The sequence below is a fragment of the Anastrepha obliqua genome, chromosome 1 (assembly GCF_027943255.1).
Source record: "Anastrepha obliqua isolate idAnaObli1 chromosome 1, idAnaObli1_1.0, whole genome shotgun sequence".
Lineage (NCBI taxonomy): Eukaryota > Metazoa > Arthropoda > Insecta > Diptera > Tephritidae > Anastrepha > Anastrepha obliqua.
In genome coordinates, this window is record NC_072892.1 from 118,366,911 (window position 1) to 118,384,866 (window position 17,956).

Here is a 17,956-nt window from a genome sequence, read left to right on the forward strand (position 1 = left end):
AGAATATAAGCAAACTCAGGGTTGCTCGAAGAAGAAGCGAAATGGTTTAAAGTTGGCTGGCCAACTTTGTTGAAGGCCGTTTACACTACTCACTCCATTTACTAAGAATCCACTTTCTGTCAGGTTAAAGTCAACTTCTGTAGAATCAGTCTGGTTATTGTAATAGTAATATTAAAATACTTCTGAGCTTCTACTTTCGAGAAACCTCATTTCAATAACGGTTTCGTATATGAAGAAAATTTGTAGAAACCGACAGGAATTTTTGATTCAAATGAAATATGAATTAAAATTAATAATACGAAAGAAATGGAAAATATTTTTTTAACAGATGATATCAAGAAGATTACGAAAATTGAAGCTTGGTCTAAGCCTTTTAATAATATGATGGCTGTAACATTTTTATACATTTAGAATTTATTTGTAATTTATTTAAATTTTGTCGAAAAACACAAAGTTCTTACTGATTATTGCCTTAGTGCTAATATAAACAATAAATTAACAGAATAACAAAAAACAAAAAAAAAAAAAAAACAATCTAAACTAAAATACAACTTGATTAAAAAGAATGTAACGATTAGCGAATTAAATGATGTAACAAAGAAATGAATTGATTTTTAGTTATTGTAAAATCTAACGAAATCTCTGAAATTTTAATATGTTGTTTCAACATAAATGGGTACCGCCCGTACTAGAATCGTATTATTATTTCAATTATTTCGTTTTTTTTTTTATTAAAAAATGAAAAAAACCCGATTTTTAAAGTGCCGAATTCGAAATTGCGCCATCTTGTCAAATTAAAAAAAAATTTGTTTTTTATTTTTATATGTAAAAGAAGTTAAATAAAAAGCCTAAAAAATTTAAATATCGTTTTCAATTTTTTTTATTGTAAAAAAAAAAGTCCTGAAAATACTCGAACTTTTCGAGATCTAGACCACCGGTACCCTTTAACCTTATTATTCTGGCGCAAATCTGAAGAACTATCTTTTGAGTCTCTTGTTATAAATCTTCCGTATTGTTAGCTGACTCTGAATATTGATATTAATCACTATCGTTTGGTTTCACTAATCTGTACTTATTTCATATAGTTTTCATGTACTCATTATAATTAAGGCTTAAAAAATATTTCTTAGCTAAAATTGAGAAACTAATTTTTTTGCATATTTACGAACGGTTTAGTAACACCCACATTGTGAAAACACCTTAATTGTAAAAAGAGGAAAAACAAAAAATACTTTAAAGATATTAAGATGTGGCAACTATATGAGAATTCACTTTTGGCAGCAAAAAGCGTATTGATTCAAAGGTAATCATTTGCTTCGCTTTGTGTTCTTCTTATACCAGACTGTAATTTTCTTTCTTTTTCATGCGTTTTTTTTCGTTTTATAGTGACATTTGCTGTTTACCTGTTTCAAAATGGCGATTGATTTCAATGAAAATTTTCTTTGGTAATCATTGAAAATATGGCATCTTTAGAATTTTTTTTTATCCCACATAATACAACAATGCGAAAATTTAATAGTCATTGCCTTTCATTGTAACTGTAATTTGTGATAACTGCGCTTTTCCAAGGATTGAGACTATTTTAACACCACGTCTGGCAACATTGTTTGTCTGCATGCGTTTTACATTTTTGACAAGACAATTTGCATTTCTTTATTATCTGCTTGGATAGTATTAGTTTTTGTTCTTTGAAGGCTTTGGTGAAAATCTGGAATCAAGTAATATTTTATAACAGTTACCATTTACCGTTGTGGGAAAAAGAGTTTTACATCCTATTTGAAGAAAAATGATTACAGAAAACACGACGAATATGCATGCAAGTTTGGGGTCAAAAAGTGCGATTAAAGCGCTTCAAATGGTCAAGAATCCGCAAGATGACATGGGATGGAAATCAAAGCTCAAGATTCCGCCAAAAGACAACCGGTTTAAGACGAGTGATGTTACCGATACTCGTGGAAATGAATTTGAAGAATTTTGCTTGAAAAGAGAACTGTTAATGGGTATTTTTGAGAAGGGCTGGGAGCGTCCATCGCCGATTCAGGAGGCCGCAATACCAATAGCTTTAAGCGGAAAAGATGTGCTAGCTAGAGCAAAGAACGGTACTGGCAAAACCGGAGCGTACTGCATTCCTGTTTTGGAGCAAATCGATCCAACAAAAGATTATATACAAGCCTTGGTGGTAGTTCCCACAAGGGAGCTCGCTTTGCAAACGTCGCAAATATGCATTGAACTGGCAAAACATCTTGACATACGAGTAATGGTAACAACGGGAGGTACAATTCTAAAAGATGACATACTTCGCATATACCAAAAAGTACAGTTAATTATAGCCACACCTGGGCGTATTTTGGATTTAATGGACAAAAAAGTTGCAGATATGGCGCAATGCAAAATTCTAGTTTTAGATGAAGCCGATAAATTGTTGTCTCTTGATTTCCAAGGCATGCTGGATCATGTTATAATGAGGTTGCCTAAAGATCCACAAATTCTGTTGTTTTCTGCAACATTTCCGTTAAGCGTCAAAAATTTCATGGAGAAGCATTTGCGGGAACCATATGAAATAAATTTAATGGAGGAGCTAACATTAAAAGGCGTAACACAGTATTACGCATTCGTTCAAGAACGCCAAAAAGTTCATTGCTTAAATACACTGTTTTCTAAGCTACAAATAAATCAATCAATAATATTCTGTAATTCCACCCAACGTGTCGAGTTGCTTGCGAAAAAAATAACGGAACTTGGATATTGTTGTTACTATATACATGCTAAGATGGCTCAGACTCATAGAAATCGCGTGTTTCACGATTTTCGACAAGGATTGTGTAGAAATCTTGTATGCTCTGATCTTTTCACTCGAGGTATCGATGTCCAGGCCGTCAATGTTGTTATTAACTTCGATTTCCCCCGAATGGCAGAAACGTATTTGCATCGAATTGGCCGTTCTGGACGTTTCGGTCACCTTGGAATCGCAATTAATTTAATAACCTACGAGGATAGATTCGATCTTCATCGGATTGAAAAAGAGCTTGGAACCGAAATCAAACCGATACCTAAAGTAATTGATCCAGCTTTGTACGTCGCTAATGCAGCCGCTACTTCAACGGAAACCAACAATGATCTTAATAATTCAGTAAATGAAGAGGGTAACATCAGCAAATGAACTAATAGGAGGAAATATTATTTTAAAACTCAACAAAACTAAATACTGAAATACAAAACAATTATAGAGTTTGTCAAATAAATGAAATGAAATGTAATGAAGTTTGGCGAAAACTGTTTTTTTAAATAAAGAACGTTAGTTCTGCGCAAAAAAACGAAACCAAAAAATTTGTATTTGACTTCTATGAGGGCTATGTTAGTTAAGTGGGTTTATTCTGGGAATGCAACTTGAAATTTTCACCCTAGGTCGTTTACTAATGGTCTTACGGCAGATTAGTGGTGCTGTTTGTTTATATCAAGCGGCATTGGAAAGGTTTAGGTGAGAGTCGTTAGAGTATATAAAATTTTAAAAGGACTCGATTTTAATTGGTAAGGTCTTTGTTGAGTAGATTAATTTATTTAAGAATAGAAAGTTTTCTTCTTAAATAAAGCTTGCATTTAAAATGAATTATTAAACCTTTTTCAGGTTTTCTCAACTAATGAGTGCCAGTTAACAGAGCCCATTTATGGGCACAACTTCGATTTCAGTGCCTTGCATTCCGATATTGGAAAAGTGGCGAATAGTTCCAAAGGTGATATATTCGAATACAATATCTGTGGCAACTTAAGTCGTCCCTGTGATGGCAAAACCAATGTAGCAGCATGTTTAAGGAAAGCAGACAAAGAGCTCGTACTAGGTAAGGAGCACATGCTCGTATTAATTAGCATTTGGAGCAGAAAACGTATTTATGAACTTCATTATTCGCTTATGCTGCAGGCACACATCACCAATTGAATTACCATCGTGGCAAAATGTACTTTGAATTCAACAATGGCGCCAAGTGCCCTAGTGGAGATGGCGACTTAAAACTGTTTGTGTTCGTTGGCTGTGACTACACTTTGGATTCCGTGCAATCGCAAGTCACGCAATATGTAAGCGTTTATACTTTTGTATTCGCTAATTTGTAGTTTGAATTTGGCATTCTTTGGTTTGTGTGAACTTTCTTTGCAGGCAGACGATGCTTGCAAATTCTACATAACGTTGGAGACGCCATATGCTTGTTTGCCGGAACCGGATGAAGTTAAATCGAATATGTGCAGCGTACAAGACCCTGTTAATGGTCATAATTATGATCTGCTTTCGTTAAGTGACTTTAATTATAGGTAAAAACAAATATTTCTTTCACAAACCAGTATTGTATATAAATTTTTTTTTCGCAGAACAACTGATCGACATGGAAATGCTTTTGTGATAAACATCTGCAAACCGGTATTGTATGGCGAGAACGCAATGTGTCCGATTGGTAGTGGTGTCTGCTTCATTCAATTAAACTCTACCGACTATAAAAAACGGTTGGTGCAAATACCCATAAATTCGTAAATTGTATGATTTTGCTGTAGAGGGGTCTTTATTAAGTGTAATTTATGCTTTATCAATTGACTTTTTGACGATTCTTTAGCAATTAAGATTCCAATAAGTAGGTTGCTAGCCCGCCTATTCTAGCTGGGTGATATTTAAAAAACTACCTACACCTCCAAGCAGGTGTTGCCTGTTTTGGTCCGCGAGTGGTATTTTATTTCCCACCTATTCTGCATATCTGCCGAGCGTTCTGCTATCCGCCGCCTGAGGACGCGACCGATGGGAGACGATAGACGTGGGGTGGGGTACGATACACTAGACAGGGCTAGTTTACCGGCATAATTACGTTTTGGATACTGCAGCAGGTTAAACTCCTACCTATCCAGAATCGACCCCGACATACTAAACATATGCCCAACCTGTGAAGGCACACTGCGCGACACTAACCACCTTTTCACATGCACCATCAAACCTAGTCATCTAACACCCCTTTCTCTATGGACTCAAACTGTCGAAACAGCAAGTTTCCTAGGCCTACCGTTAGATGAGCTAGACGAAGCCGAACGGTGACTACACTACACTGACAGGGCAAAGTTACTGCTGCAACAACAACAACAACCGATGGGAGACAGGCAACTCCACATGGTTTTAACGCCCTATGCTCCACAAGGAGTTAAAGGAAAACTTGTATATGCTTTATCACAGACTAATGTACAGTGAATCAAAAATAAACTGGGACATTTGTCTGTTCTGACTTCAATCCTTTATAACTTGATAACAGTTCAACCAATTTTCAAATGGCAAAAGCCAATGTAAAGTAATCAATTCAGAATTTTATTAAAAAAAAACTAAACAAATTTAAATTATTTGATAATTTTCCAGCAGACAAAACAATAACTTAATTTTACAACTCAAACATAAAATGGGGCAGCAATAAAAATATGGAAATAAAGAAAAATTGATGAATTAATATTTGTGCAGTATCCCTTTGCACTAATTACAGCTTGCAGACGTCGTTGCTCCGAGTCTACTAGATTTTTGGTGACATCTCTTGGAATATTTGCACATATCTCTTCAATGGCTGATTTTAGGTAACTTTTGCCACTAATCTGTTGCTTGCGCAATTATTTTTCAATGTAGGCCCACAAGTGTCTAATGGCACTGAGATCTGGGCTCTGAGGAGGATGGGGCAATACTTTTTTGTGCATTGTAAAGCAACCATTCCCTTACAATCAGCGCAGTATGCTTTAGTTTGTTGTCGTGGATGTGGGTGAACGTTGCTGGTAAATGTAATTCTTCGACAGTTTTGGGAATGGGCTCCTTCAATATTTTTAGATAATTTATTTTAGTCAGAGCGCCTTCAATTAAACAAAACGACCTCACTCTTCCTCGTGAGACACGTGTAACACTGGCACAATTACGTTCTGGATATTGTAGCAGGTTAAACTCCTACTTATCCAGAATCGACCCTGACGTACCAAACATATGTCCGGCATGTGAAGGCACCCCGCACGACACTAACCACTTTTTCGCATGCCTCCTAAAACCGACTCATCTAACACCCCTTTCCCTCTGGACCCATCCCTGCGAAAAAGCATGTTTCATGGGCCTACCTCTAGATGAGCTAGACGAAGACGACCGCAGATATGCCCGACACTGGCGGGGCTACTATTACTGTTAACAAACAAAAGAAACAAACCTCACTCAATTTGCCGTCATTGCTCCCCAAATCATAACATGCCCGCCACCATGTTTCCCAGCACCAGCCACATTAGACGGATTGAGCGCTGTACCTTCCCTTCTCCAGACAAAACCAAATATGCTGAATTTCGACTAGTCGGTGAAAATAACGTTGCTCCAAAATTCAGTTGGATTGCTATCGTTTTCTTTAGCATAGTTCAAGCTTTTACTCACATTAATCCTTGAAAGAGGGGGACTTTTTCTAGGAATGTACGCCCTTTTTTTGTTACTGTGCAGAAAATTTCTAATAATTAGTTTGTGGGTGTACGTCCACAATTGTCGAATTTTAAGTGATTTGGCAATATTAACTGCAGACATTTTCGGGTTCTCGTTTATTAAATGTATAATTCTTCTCTTGGTCACATTTCCGTTAATTTTGAAAACTCTTCCAGTACCACTTTTTCTAAGAAAATAATGCTTTTCATTATATTTTTTCAATATATTAAATACTGACGACTTGAGTTTTTTCAAAATTTCCGCTATTTGACGCATACTTTTTCCGGAATGGTATTTCACCATCAGTTCTTTTAAATCACTCGACGTTTGCTTATTCATCTTCACTCTTAAAAACTTGCAACGTCAATGGTAAAATGTGGGAAATAAAACTAACTTTTGCAGTTTAGTTGTGAAAAAAATAGCGGAATACGCATAGTTTAATAAAATATGCTAAAAAATTAGGGGGCCCCACTTTTTGTTTGATTTTGATAAACTATGTTATTGCCGTTATTGCTTAAATAACTTACCGTTAATATTAAAACCATAATTATGCGTATTGAATAGTTAAAAATGAAAAAAAAAATCTGAATAATTTCTTTATATAAATTTGAATTTTTTAAATATTGGTGTCCCAGTTTCTTTTTGGTTCACAGTAACTGCTACGCAGCAACTTGGTTTAAGATAGTTCATCTGAATTGTGTCTGTGTAAAAGAAGAGAATAATCTTTCTTTCAAATTATATTTATGACCCAACGTATGGTATTGTATTGAATAATTGTATATAGCGTATAGTATATGGCGTCTTCAAAAGGCAAATTTTATTAGAAGCTTTTTGTTTCACCTCAATAGTAGCCGCGTAGAAATCCGCTCGCCCACAGCAATGGCCGCTGGCCTACTAGGTTTATATCCTAAAAGTTTACTATAGACTATAGACAGAAACCTCATGCGGTATTGTAGACTGCGAGGTCATTTTGTTGTTGTAACATCATACATATTCCCCATCTACGGTGAATGCTGCTGGAGTGACAGTCCTTAGCCGGATATAAAGCCTATTCCTTTTGGTAATGTAGAACCAACTGTTGTGGGAACGACTGCGAAGTCCTCTGCTTATGTTCGGTTTATGGTCGATCGACTCATATGAGTCGATGCACCTGCTTTGCGAAGGCGATGTCATCTCGACCTGAAAGAGCAAACATCTTCGTTCAGTGTGGACAAAGGAGGGCATCTATGTTTTCTGAACGAATTACTGTGAAAAAAGAAGGTTCGTTGGACCTACCGTTACCACGACAGTTAATTCTATGTTACCGGAACGACTCGGTTTTTTATCCGGATGTTACTCGAGCAGCATTCCCCGTACATGTAAACATTATAATAAGAAATTCTATGAATATTTTCTTTAAAAAAATATGCTTTTGGACTTCGAAGTGCAAAAAAAAAACATTCCCTACAACAGCCATACAAAAATAGAATTCCACAAGCAAGCATTTTTATACATTCTTGTTCCGGCATGTGAAGGCACCCCGCACGACACTAACCACCTTTTCACATGCCCCTTAAAACCCACGCATCTAACACCCCTCTCCCTCTGGACCCAACCTGTCGAAACAGCCAGTTTCCTGGATCTACCTCTAGATGAGCCTGATGAAGACGACTGATGATATACTCTGCACTGACGGGGCTTCCCTTACTGCTACTATAATAACAACTACTACAACCACAAAAACAACAGCTACACCAACAAGAACTACAACAACAACACATTCTTGTTGTCGTTTGGGATATGTTGCTTAAGTGACTGTCCTTGGCTAAATTTAAATACCGGTCGTTGCGGTAATGTAGCAACGTAAAAGAAAATGGCGGTTGCACAGCTTGTTTTCGAGCACCGAGCACCGACACAAATGGTTTTTTATGAGAAGCTTTTTCATGACAGAAATGCGTCTGGTATCGCATTTGAAAGGGAAGGATTTGCACTAAACATTTGATTGGTGCATACGAACTTTTTCTCTAGCAGCGTCAATTTTGTATATCTCAAATAGCTATGGTGCGGTGCACTGGACAGGGCTAGTTTGGTGGGTCGGCAGCCCTTGGTAGGAAAAAACTCGAGACATTCCCGCAACGTAGAATTGGCTGCCATGGGACTGACAAATGACAAAACACATTTACAACTACTGGACCGGACAGTATACAGACAAACACTAAACGACATTCATTGGAAGATACTTATCACCTTCCTAAACTCCCAACTTCTGAATGAACTGTTCAACTGCCACCTATTGCAGACGAAGAGCTTCAGTTGCCTCGCTTGACCTGCATAATTTGGCACAATTACGTTCTGGATATTGTAGCAGGTTATTCTCGTACTTATCCACAATCGACCCCGACATACCCAATATATGTCCAGCATGTGAAGGCACACCGCACGACACGAAACCTACTCACCAAACACCCCGCTTACTCTGGATCCAACCTGTCGAAACAACACGTTTTCTGGGTATACCATTACATGAGTTAGACGAGGACGACCGGTGACTATATCGCACTGACAACTAAGACACTAAGCGGCTATGACAACAACACGATTCGCCGCCTATTTTAGCTTGGTGATAGTTAAACAAACTACCTACACCTCCAAGCAGGTCTTTGCCTCTTTTGATCCGCGAGTGGTATTTATTTCCCACCTACCCTGCATATCTGCCGAGCGTTTCCTTATCCGTCACATTGGGACGCGACCGATGGGAGATGGGAGGGAGAGAGTTTGACGCCCTACGCTCCACAAGGAGTTAAAGGAAAACATATACAGGGTTGGCCATATTAAACTGACCCATGTGATTATTAAAAAAATATGGAAAAAGAAACATTTTTTTGTGTTTCATTGTGAAAAACATTTAATTTAGTTCAAGGAGATTCGTTTACATCACTTTTTGAATATGATATCGCGCAAGTGGTCGCCCTTAGCTCGTATAGCGTAATATGCCCGTTTTTCGGCGTTTTCCATAGTTTTGGCCAGCGTCTCGGCCGATATGGCGGCTATTTCCCGTCGGATATTGGCCTTAAGTGCGCCTAGTGTATTTGGCTTGTTGACGTAAACCTTAGATTTCAAATTACAGTAAAAAGTTATAGGGTTACTCAATGGGTCAGTTTAATATGGCCAACCCTGTATATATAACAACAACAACAACATTTGTGCTTCTGCAATTTTTTTTCGGAATCATTTTGCGGCAAATTCTGAAATAGGTTGATAGATTTTTGCTGAAAAGGTATTGCTGCATAATTTTTCATAAATTTTTGGGGAATACTTCTTACCTGTTAGTTCCTTATGGTTGTCTAAGCTCGAATAATTCGGCTATATAGATCCATAACACGGGAAAGGAGCAAAATTTGCGGAATTTAGGAGTTTACGATTTTGAAATTAAATATAGCTTTTATTCAAATATTTACACATATAATTTTAGGTTTTTCAATTATGGCAGCGTTCAACCAAATCCTGTAATAGAAAATGGGCAGCTAATCATGCGCCTTCCATCGACTACATCCTGCAACGGAAAGGATAATTACACATCAATTATACATTTCATATGTGATAAGGAAAAGAAAGTAAGATCTTTAGTGTGAAATGTTGCTTCATATGAATCCTTTGCTTATGCTTTTAATGCGTTTATCTTAGAGTGCTCAGCTGTCACTGGTTGGAGGTAATGAGTGCGTGTATGAATTCTCGTTTATAACTCCATTGGCCTGCAATACCTACCCACCTTGTACCACTATAACACATGGCAGCGAAGTGTAAGTATTGCGTGCCCTTTTAAAATGGATTTTATCTTACTTAAGCATACATATAAATATACACCAGTGCTCAACATAATAGCAGCGTGACATGTTGGAAAGCTGTTACTATTTATTTAGTTTTTATGAAATTTAATTTTTATATTTTTTTAATTGTTTTATTTAATTAATTTTTTTTTAATTAATTTTTTTTTTAATTAATTTTTTTTTTTAATTAATTTTTTTTATAATATACACTTCATTCTCGTTTTACATTACGGATACGTTCCCGACAAATTTGTGGAATAAAAAATCGTCAAAACAATATTAAAAAATTCTTTTTAGAGTTCACTTAAAAATTTATTTCATGCTTACACATTTTAAGGGGTTAGGGGTAGTCAGAGGCCCGAAAAAATGATGATTTTCAATAATTTTTGTTTGCTAGTCAATTGCTTTATTTATCATGTGTCTGACTTTACCAAATTTAAAACAAAAAAAAAATATTAATTGTAAAAGTTATAACTGTTTGTGTTGAGCCCGTTTCTCCAGAAGTCCTTTGAGGTGATCATCACAAGTCCTTGAAGATTCATATAAAATCAATCGGACACGAGAAATTAGTTTTATTAATAGAGAATCTTGTGACCGATCGAAGCTTTTTTTCAAAATTAACAATATGGCAACATCAGGAAATATTTCAGATTATCGAGAAAAAAACCGACAATTTTTTGTTTAAAAAATCAAAATTTTTGAAAAAAAATTCTTCTATCAGACACGAGTTTTTTGTTTTTCAAAAGCAGTATAAATTTTATTGAAATCTACCAAGCTGTTTTTAAGTTACAGTGATCACCAGTTCAAAAAATATAATATAGTTTTGAGAAAAACGCATTTAAAGTTTTGCTATCGAGCGCTCTTTGTTAATTGTTGAATAACTCGAAAAGTATTTGTCGTATTCAATTCAAATTTTCACATAATAATTATTTTTAGGATATTATACTTTAAGAAAATGCAAAAAAAATCCCATTTTATGAAAACTCTGACTACCCCTAACCCCTTAATCATTAAATATATTATAAGAAATAAATTATTAAACGACGAGAGTAAAATCTACCGAGTCTTAGAGACTTTTCCTGAGACTAATTTAAGCGCTTCGTACCTGCGTCGAAAAATCTCACTCTATTTGCTCTATTAAATGCAAGAAAAACTCATAAAATATTGAAAATCGTGTTAAAATAAAACAATTCGTGTAAAAAAAGTTATTTTGTTTTTCTTTTTAACTCGTGTTAAATCATATTCATGTGAAAAGACACCTTGGTGTATGTATTGTAGTTTATACTACAACAAGAATCATATATTCTAAAGTTTCAATCTCTGTGTAAAATTAAACAAAATTCAATAAATTTTATCAAAATTTCAAACTTTTCCATCAGAATATTTAGAAAATTTTCAGACGAATTTTACGCAATTGCTTAAAATAATTCATAAATTTCTTCGCATAAGTTGCAAAGGGCAGCTGAAGACCTCTGCCAGGATAAGGAAAATAAAATGTCGAGTACGCCGTTTTATAGTTCATTAAATTTTGGGGAAAAAGTGAAAGCTTGAGGTGGCTCATAAATCGTGTTGATATTTTACAAATTGTTTTTACTTGCAGTCTTGTGTTTTATTATCTATTTTCTTGATACAAAGATTTCATTTCATTATTTCATTATTGTAAAAAATTTCAAATGTTGATGAAAATTTGTTAAATTTTTTAAAATCGTGCACAAAGTATGAACCTTTCTGTTGCAATATGAGCTTTATTAAAAAAAAAAATGAATTAATTGTATAAAAAATAAATAGATAACAAAACTTTCCCATATATCGCGCTGCTATTATGGTGCATACAAGTGTATATACACAAAAATGCAAATACTCTTTATAATACATTAAAATTATGCCCTTGTATGTTGCACATAGGTTGGACATGCGACCACTGCAGGGTAAATCGTACACTTTGTCGTTGGATGCAAAAAACTATACGTTCGGCATCTGTTCGAATGCGGGTCTGCCATGCCTGGTAAATGATGGTAAGTGCGTGAAATGAATTTTCTGTATGCTATTCGCATGTACATACTTATAAGTATGTATAATGTACATATTACTTATGCCCTATAGACATCCATATCTATGTACATACAAATAGTTGCATAAGAGCGTAAGTATGGCTAATATTTAGTAATATATATGTATTTATTTTTTATTTAATATTTATTATTTTTATTTTTATTTTTTTTTTCATATTTAATATTTAATATTTGTTATCTTTATTTTTTTTTTTTAATATTTATTTTTTTTATTTTTTTAATTTAATATTTATTATTTTTATTTTTTTTTTAATTTAATATTCATTATTTTTATTATTTTTTTATTTAATATTTATTATTTTTATTTTTTTTATTTAATAATTTTGTTATTATTATTTTTTTTATTTTAATATTTATTATTTTTTTATTTTTTTATTTAATATTTATAATTTTTAATTTTTTTTATTTATTATTATATTTATTATTTTTATATTTAATATTTATTATTTTTCTTTTTTTTATTTAATATTTGGTTGGTTGGTTGGTTTAAGGGTGACCCCGCATCGCAGTGCCACATAGACCGCAAGTTGGGTCCGTTGTGTTGCCCTAGAGCTCATTATTTTAAATGATTTCCCCACCTAACCGAGATTTTTATTGTAGATTTTGGTCAAAGATATTAATTCGTTTCGAAAATTTGATGAGAGATTCGATTTTCAGGTCCGAGAGTACTGAAAGATTGTCAATTGTTGGAGAGCCTAGAAGAGCGAGTCGACTTCTGGCTAGACCCGGACAACTGCACAGCAAATGTCTGCTCGATACTTCCTCATCTTCGTCCTCGCAGTATCTGCACAAGTCGTTTTGAGGAACCCCGAGCCGACGTGCGTGAGTGCCCAAAAGGCAGTGGCCGGTGATAAGAGATGTTATATGCCTTAGTTCGTGTTTCGAAAGACTTATAAGGGTTTTTGTCTGTTTCAGATTGTAGGATGGCCAGATTTGTCTGGTCGTAACGCAAGTAGTTTCCACTCGCCACCTCCGATCAGCAATGCTGTGAAATTCTCGATCGATGAGCATTTTACATGTTGAGAGCGGAATGTGGATTGTGGGTAAGTCACTAACATATGATTGCGCAGCTCCAGCTCTTGCGAGCTCATCAGCTTTGCAGTTACCTTCGAATCCACTGTGACCCGGTATCCAGATAACTTGGACAGAATTCTGAACACTTATCTCGTTAAGAGATAAGAGACAGGATCGAACCACATCTGAGTGGGTATAAGAGGAGCTGAGTGCTCGAACGGCCGCTTGACTGTCGGTGAAAAAGCGGATATCCTCTAGTGATATTCTATTTTCTAAGAGAGTTTTCGCAGCATACCAGATAGCGCATACTTCCGCTTGGAATACGCTACAGTAGTCGGGTAATCTAAATGATAGATTGATGTGAGGGGAATTGGAAAAGATTCCAAATCCCACTTTGCCGTCTTGTTTTAAACCATCTGTATATATAGTCAGAGGGCCATCGATTTCGGTAAGATTTGTCTTCCATTCTTCCCTAGTTGGGAGTGAACAGGAGAATAGCAAGGGTGGTGATGGAAGACTTACATGATAGTCTATGTCGGAAGAGATAACAGTGTTCCTGTTCAGTATGGCCGAATGGCCAAGATACTTATTCCATTTCGATATAGCATTCATGCGTGTCGCTGCTTTCGCTGCAATCGCTTTGCCAGCCAGATCGATAGGGAACAAGTGAAGCAACGTACTTAGAGCCTTAGTAGGTGTTGTACTTAAGCATCCTGTTATCAGGAGGCAGGCTGTTCTTTGAACTCGATCAATTGTGGCTACTCTACACCGTTTTTCGAGTGCTGTCCACCATACAAACACACCGTAGAAGAGTATCGGTTTGATGATCGAGGTGTATATCCAATAAATGATCCGAGGTGAAAAACCCCAGGTTTTGCCTATAGCTTTCTTACAAGTATAAAGAGCTATGAAAGCTTTTTTACATCTGTTTTCGATGTTCAATTTCCAACTCAACTTCCTATCTAGAATAACTCCTAGATATTTAGCTGAATCAGATAGGAGTAATGATTCCCCTTTTAAGGTTATTGTTTGCAGTGGAGGAGATTGTTGTTTCCTATTGAAGAGAACAAGATCTGTCTTTGCTGGATTCGCATTTAGTCCGCATTCGGTGCACCATTTTGACAGAATATTGATTGAGCGTTGCATGAGCTCAGTGAGGGTATTCAGGTGTTTGCCTGACACGCAGAGAGCAATGTCATCTGCATAGGCTACAACCTTGCAGCCTGCTTTTTCGAGATTTCGAAGCAAACTGTTTACAGCGAGATTCCAGAGAAGGGGTGAAAGTACTCCGCCTTGAGGGGTGCCTTTGACGGCGTACATTCTCATGCGGCTTACCCCAAGCTCTGAAGTGATTATTCTATTTTGGAGCATTTGTTCGATCATCTTTCGGATGGAGTAATTGATACCCAATTTGGCAATTTCAGCCAAAAAGCGTTGGGTTCAATATTATTAAAAGCACCTTCTATGTCCATAAATGCGACAAGAGAGTACTCTTTATTGTGAAGGGAAGTTTCCACTGTTTGCACCAGTGAATGAAGTGCCGTTTCAGTCGATTTCCCTTTAGTGTAGGCATGTTGTGCCTCAGACATCAACTTAGTATCAAGTTGGGTTTTGATTTGCTCATCTAAGACTTTTTCAAAAGCCTTTAAGCAAAAAGAGGTTAGGCTAATGGGCCTGAAGTCGTTTGGTTTGCAGTGTGAAGGCTTTCCCGTTTTCAGAATGAATACTACCTTCGATTTCTTCCAAATTGTCGGAAGGTAAGAGAGATTTAAACACTTGTTAAAGATCCTTGTTAACCAAGGCAGTAGAATTTCCAGTCCTTCTTGAAGTTCTGCTGGAATGATGTTGTCAGGACCTGGTGATTTAAATTTTTTAAAGCTTAGTATTGCTGTAGAGATGCTATTAGAGCTGATTAGATCTGATCTATTCCCATAATTACTCTGAGGAGTGCTGGGAAGTGCAGGTAAGTTGGCAACACAGCCTGGAAAGTGAGATTCTAGAAGTATTCTAAGAGTGTGGTCAGTTGAAGTAGTCCAAGTTCCATCTTGAGTCATGATAAAACTGGGAGAGACTGGGTTTGATGCAAGAATCTTGCGCAGTCTGCTTACTTCTGAGGTGTTCTCTAATTCTTGAGTGTATGATCGCCAGGATGTGCGTTTTGCACTTCTGACAGCTTTCTTAAAGTCTTTGAGACATTGTCGATATTCTTCCCATTCGTTTGTTATTTTAGATTGGTTAAAGAGTTTCCGAGTTCGATTGCGAAGTTCTGAGATTTCTGGAGTCCACCAAAAAGGTTTATGCTTACCTCCTGTTTTTGTCAGGGGACAAGATTGTCGTGCTGCGCTTTGACACGTCTTCGTTATCATGTTGACAGCGTTTTCGATATCGTTTTTGTTTGCCATTTCAAACTGCCTGATATCAGGAAGTCCATTGGCAAGATGTTCTCTATATTTGATCCAATTCATACGTTTTTTGTTAAGGTACTTCATGGGTTTTGCCGTTTCGGCTTTTAAAGTGAATGTTATATATTGGTGGTCGGAAAAAGAGTGTTGTTTATCAACGCTCCAGTCCTGCACCAGTTGTGTACATGATTCGCTAGCAAGAGTAATATCGAGTACCTCTCTTCTAGACGAGTTAAGAAACGTAGGGACATCACCTCTATTACATATATCAAGCTTATTCGCTAGAATATAATCAAAGAGTTGCTCACCTCGTGTGTTGCTGTTTGTACTGCCCCAAACAGTATTATGTGCATTAGCGTCTGCTCCCATAATTATGCGTTTCTGGATCAGATGCGCCGTATTGACGAGCCTCCTCACTGCTTCAGGAGGAGGCGCCTCCGCTGCGTCGTAAGGCATGTAAGCCGACACAATCCAAATTGGGCCGTGGACTGCTTCAACCTCTATGGCAGTGGTGTCAGCATTGCTAAAGGGAAGAAGAAAAGCATTAATATGTTTTCGAATGAGAATACAAGAGCCCGATCTAACGTTAGCCTCACCTTGAAACAAGGTGTAGTGCCTATCTTTCAGGCCGCATATTTTGTTGTTTGATATCCAAGGTTCTTGGATGAGAATGATGTCTTCTCTGAGGTCAGAGAGACGAAGAATGAGGGCTGCCGAGGCAGCCTTAGAGTGGTGCAGATTAATCTGCAGCACTTTTAGACGGACATTCAATGACTGTGGTGTTCGCGTCATCACCGCTATCTAAAAGACTATCCTCGTCCTCGAGTTGAATGTTGAATAAGTTTCCCACTAGTTCGCTGTTTGATTCCGAGTCGGACTCAATCGTCGAAGCTTGTGAGAGAGGCTTATCGACATCCATCTCGGGGGCCGCCGTACTCTCTTCGCTGGGTGCGAGGAGGTTTTTCGGCTGATAGGTCCAGATGGTAGCTGTAGTGAACCCGAATGCCACAATCCCCTTGCGGTCGTCCAGTGCTTTAACGCTTTCCTGGTCCAGGAGCAGCGTGACATGTCTGGAGTTTCCTGAAGGCTCTTCCACCTTAACTACCCTCCAGTTTTCGGTGGGTAGGTTCGGATTTCCGATCTTCAGTAGCTCCAGGATGGTTTCCGGATCGGATGGCTCTACAGGTATTCTTGCTCTGCCGCGAGGTTTGTTGGGAATTTCGCTCTTCTTGATTAGTTGGAGATTCGCTCCCGGCCATACCTCGCCGAGTCGGTCGAGGGCCTTGCCGTACAGGCTGACAGAGCGTTGATCTGAGCAAGCGATCAACTTGACCCTTGCTTGGAACCAACCCGCGTCAGAGCAGAAAGGAGGGGGTCCTGGGTTCTGCTTCAGAACGTCCAGGTAGCCCAACTGAAGTTTTCTCTCCACAATCTTCCAGTTTGATGGAGAGATGAAACCGTCAGGGTGGCTCTTATCCACCACCCCCATGACCAGACTATCTCTGGCAACTTCGCAGAACTTGCGTAATTTGACCTCAGAGGAAGCTTTATGCTTCTTGGGGTCGTTGGAGCTATGAGGATCCTCTGAAGACCGCTGCCGCTTAGCTGCACTCGGTTTATCTCTGGACGCCTCATAATTCCGAAGGAACTCCCGGGCCCAATCGAGAGTTGACTTTTGCTGGTCGGACAGCTCCTCCTCAGGGGTTTTGCCGAACTTTTCCATAAGGAAAGTGGCGCGTCTTCGATCTCTGTATCGACGGAGATGAGGAGGGATGGGTTTTCTGGAGACTTCTGTCCGACTTGTTTTCCCAGTTTCTGGCAAAACAGATTTGGTGATCACTTGGTTTTCCGCAACCGAGTCGGTTTTGGAGGAAGTAGAAGCCTCAAGGGAATGCGGTGGTGTCTCTGTGACGGTTTTGCTCTTAGCGAGCACTTTCGCCACCGAAGGGGTGGTTTTTGACCCCGCCATAAGTTTGGTGGAGCCAAGGGGTCTTCCGCGTCGGGAAGGAGTTTGTTGTGTTGTTTGTTTTTTGTTTGTTGATTTGTTCATAATTTTGCGGTGCGGTCACTCAGCCGACGTGTCAGCAGTCGTAACCTGGGATTTAGATAGGGAAATAATGGGGTCCGCCACGCCAGAGCCCTATGCCGTGGTAAGTCGAGTTGAAACTGGGGTGCGACAGGTGCCCCAGAGTCCGCATACTAGCGACT

At 37.7% G+C, this 17,956-nt stretch overlaps 2 protein-coding genes across 2 annotated transcripts in view; both read left to right on the forward strand.

Annotated features, from left to right (window-relative positions):
* The window catches only part of LOC129236925 (cation-independent mannose-6-phosphate receptor), a 190,083-nt gene that overhangs the window by 4,638 nt on the left and 167,489 nt on the right, over positions 1 to 17,956 (forward strand). The window contains exons 2-8 of the mRNA XM_054871231.1: positions 3,626 to 3,836; positions 3,917 to 4,071; positions 4,151 to 4,302; positions 4,360 to 4,491; positions 9,906 to 10,047; positions 10,118 to 10,233; positions 12,166 to 12,275. Of these exons, the coding sequence (XP_054727206.1) occupies positions 3,626 to 3,836; positions 3,917 to 4,071; positions 4,151 to 4,302; positions 4,360 to 4,491; positions 9,906 to 10,047; positions 10,118 to 10,233; positions 12,166 to 12,275 (1,018 nt within the window). The remainder of the gene's footprint in view (positions 1 to 3,625; positions 3,837 to 3,916; positions 4,072 to 4,150; positions 4,303 to 4,359; positions 4,492 to 9,905; positions 10,048 to 10,117; positions 10,234 to 12,165; positions 12,276 to 17,956) is intronic.
* Positions 1,576 to 3,257, forward strand: LOC129235862 (ATP-dependent RNA helicase me31b). The gene has a single exon (XM_054869916.1). It carries the CDS (start codon positions 1,787 to 1,789, stop codon positions 3,158 to 3,160), a length of 1,374 nt encoding a protein of 457 aa, XP_054725891.1. The 5' UTR covers positions 1,576 to 1,786; the 3' UTR covers positions 3,161 to 3,257.